This window comes from Crocuta crocuta, unplaced genomic scaffold, assembly GCF_008692635.1.
Source record: "Crocuta crocuta isolate KB4526 unplaced genomic scaffold, BGI_CrCroc_1.0 scaffold77, whole genome shotgun sequence".
Taxonomy (NCBI): domain Eukaryota; kingdom Metazoa; phylum Chordata; class Mammalia; order Carnivora; family Hyaenidae; genus Crocuta; species Crocuta crocuta.
In genome coordinates this window covers 1381040-1384301 of record NW_027532172.1, presented here as the reverse complement: position 1 = coordinate 1384301, position 3262 = coordinate 1381040, and the positions used below count along the sequence as shown (strand labels likewise).

Here is a 3262-nt window from a genome sequence, read left to right as displayed (position 1 = left end):
GCGGGCGGGGGGGGGGGGGGGGGGGGGGGGGGGGGGGAGAGGAAAGGACATCACTATTCTGTTTGGATCCCTCCAATCTGACATATACGTGGGGCCAGTCCTGGGTCCCCAGAGCTCAGAGACATCTAAGGACCTGAATCTCCCCCTTCTCTGGGCACGTGGGGTGACCACGTGTGATCTCCAGCCCAGTGATGACCCTCTGGCTCTAGCATCACTCCCTGAATCCTCAGGGAGCACAAGTATGGGGGCTGGGCCCTCTCAGGGACTGTAGAAACTCTAGAAACTCGGAGCTCTCCTAGCCTGAGTCAGACAGCCGTCTGCCTCCTCCACCTGACATTTACCATTAGAGACCTTGACACCATGAGCAGGGAGGGGGCGGTCCCACTCATGGGGTCTCTGGCTCCTTCTACCAGCTGAGTGAGGTCTGATGTGGGTGGAGGCTCGGGAACCGAGAGAGAACAAAACCCCTTTTCTTTCCGAGGCTGCCAAATCCTTCTCGCTGCAGCTGCACATGGACCTAGGAACTCCCAACTGACCTTGAACCATGGCTGAAACTCACTGTTAAACCTTTGTGGGTTTACTACCAAGGAGGAGCCAGCCACCGTTTAAGGCCCACCCCACGGTCAAGGTCGGAGCTGGGAAATGGGACCTTGACTCAGCCATGCTTCTGCAGTTGGCTGCCATGGAAGGAGACCGTCCCCCTTTAGCTGAGAGGCGAGGGAGGATGTGACGGAACATGGGTTCGAGTACCGGGTGGGTCCTGAAAGACGTCTAGGGGCAGCTAGACGGTTCACTCCCCAGACCCGCCCCGGCACTCCGCCATGCGTGGCCCACTTAGGAGCAAAGCTTTCTGGTTCCTGGGAGGAAGATGTGGTGGCTCCTTCCGGTGAGGGGTGGAGACCTGCGGCCCCGATACCACCTCAGTAGAGCTGTACCTGCTGGCCACAGGTGAGGTTGGGTTGGCTCAGGGCCTCCCACATGAGCAGCATCTCGTATGGCAAGAAACGGTGTACCAGGAGCAGCTCCCGGTACAAGCAGGGGTCAAAGGAAGACATGTGGGCCGAGGGAACGGAAACGCCAACCGTGCGGATCCCGCTGTGGGAGGCGGGCTTCAGGCCCTCCTGCTTCAGGCACATCCCCATGAAGACGTCATCGATAGGGAAGAGGTTCAGGGTGGGGGCGGCCCGGCGCAGGGCAGAGGCCGTGAAGCGGGAGAGCAGGAAGCCGCCCCCCCCACAGTAGGGAGGGTACTGCTCCTCCTGAGTCACCACTGTTGGCACATAGTACTTGCTCCAGGAAGCCCGGATGGGGCCCACATTTTGGATCAGCTGCCCCACAAAGAGGTGGTGGTCGGGATTATGGTCCTGCAGGTAGGAGATCATGTTGTCTGTGTGTGCAAAGACGTCGTCATCCCCATTGAGCACGAAGCTGGCATTGGTGCACCGAGTTTCCTGCCACCGTAGGAAGAGCACCTGCAGGCAGTGGACAGGGCACACAGGCTCGAGGGCTGGGGCAGTCGGCCCGGCCGAGATGAGCCCAGATGAGGCTGTGTCCCCTGGGCAGGCCAGCATGGGTCTGAGGTCCCGCCCTGAGCCTCAGTCTCCAACTTTCCAGACAGACCTCATCGTAGGACCTGCCTCTGGGAGTGCAGGGGACCCGTGGAGATGATGCTCTGTACAGCACCAACAAGCGCTTGAAAATTGTCACATTTATGTTTATTGTAATTCCTTCTGACTCTGCCTGGCCAAGCACTGCTGTTAAACAATTACTTGGTTGTCTATTAAGTAGCATCTACCTTCCCCACCAGACTCAGGCTTCCCCTGGGGTGGGGGTGGACTGTGTCTCTTCCACCTGTGTATGTCCCCAGGACCCGGTGTGGGGTCATCGCTTCCTATGTACTAGATTCCTATTTGTTAAGTTTACATTTTTACATGCTTTTGTGTTTTGAATTAAGAACGTGGCATGTTGAGAGACTCTGGCTCTCTATCTGCCTCAGTTTCAGTTTCCTCCATAATAACGTTTGCTGCACGCCAGGCACTGCCCCACCTGGAATCCCTCACGTAAGTTTAAGAGTCAGGTATGATTTTCAACCTCATTTTACAGATGAGGAGATAGAGGCTCTCCAGATAAAGTGACTTGGACAAGGTCACACAACAGAGGACTAGCAACTTAAGGTCTTGAGCCCAGACCTGGCTGTGCCTACTCTAAGCAGGGACCCGCCCTGGGTCCCCTTCAACTCCTGGGCAGGTCCTCGGAGCCTCCAATTCCTTATCTGTGTAGAGGTAGGATTCTCTCTACTTCTTGTGGGCTCTTGTCCATCAGAAAGGTCTTTATTGAGCACCCATTGCACAGACCTGGGCCTGATGGGGAGACAGAACGAGAACATGTCAACAAGGTGTTCTGTCCAGCGCCGCTGCGGCGCTGAGCCCCGGCTGATCATTTGAACATCTGGTCCTGCACCAGATGCTTTGTAAATATCTCTGGTCATTCTCACAGCAGCCCTTAGAGGTGGGTGGATCCAACTAATCCCATTTCCTTGATAACTACAGGAAACTGAAACACCAAGAGGTAAATGATTATCTTACTTGCAAATAGCAAGTAAAAAGCAGACCATGAAATCAAACCTAGGTCATCAGGCTCTGAGAGCCAGCCAGGCTCGTAACCTCAAGTCACCCAGCCCTTTCTCCCTGCTTCTCTTAGAGGAAGAAGACTCCGATCACCCTGAGGACTGTAGACAGAGTGGGGTGGGATGGATGGGGACTCCTGGCCCCCTGGGCCCCTCGGAGAAAGTGGTGGTGAGTGGGCGGGAAGGATGGGGTGGGCCCTTGTCAGGTGACTCCCTGCTGGCTCACCTGTTTGAGTGTGAGGTTGAAGAAGGAGTCATGGAAGTCCCACTGCAGGATATCACCATGTGCCCGCGCCTCCATCGCCAGCAGCTGGTTGACCTTGCGAGCCTCCAGGGGGTTAGGGTCCGTGCCCACCAGGAAGAGGCGGCGCAGCTCGACGCCCTGCACCTGCCGCTCGCGACCCCAAGTGCGCCGCACCAGCTCCCGCTGCTCGTAATTCCTGGGTGAGGACTTGATCACCAGCAGCAGGAAGACTGGCGTCGTGCACTTGTCCAGAGGCACGTCCTGCAGCAGCGGGAAGTCACGGCAGTGTCTGTAGAGCAGGAAGTTCTGCACGTGCTGCGGCTGCCCCTTGAAGTTCTTCAGGGTGGTCATGGTGGTGTTGGCCCTGCAGGGGGGGGGCGGCGGGCGGCGGG

The 3262-nt window shown here is 57.2% G+C and overlaps 1 protein-coding gene across 1 annotated transcript in view; it reads right to left on the bottom strand.

The window, feature by feature from the left end:
* Positions 1 to 76: 76 nt before the first annotated feature.
* Positions 77 to 3262, bottom strand: part of B3GNT3 (UDP-GlcNAc:betaGal beta-1,3-N-acetylglucosaminyltransferase 3) — an 18846-nt gene continuing 15660 nt past the window's right edge. Inside the window, 3 exon segments of the mRNA XM_077777217.1 lie at positions 77 to 1472; positions 2853 to 3258; positions 3260 to 3262. The exon segment at positions 3260 to 3262 is cut by the window's right edge and continues 160 nt beyond it. Coding sequence (XP_077633343.1) covers positions 921 to 1472; positions 2853 to 3258; positions 3260 to 3262 — 961 coding nt within the window. The 3' untranslated portion in view covers positions 77 to 920.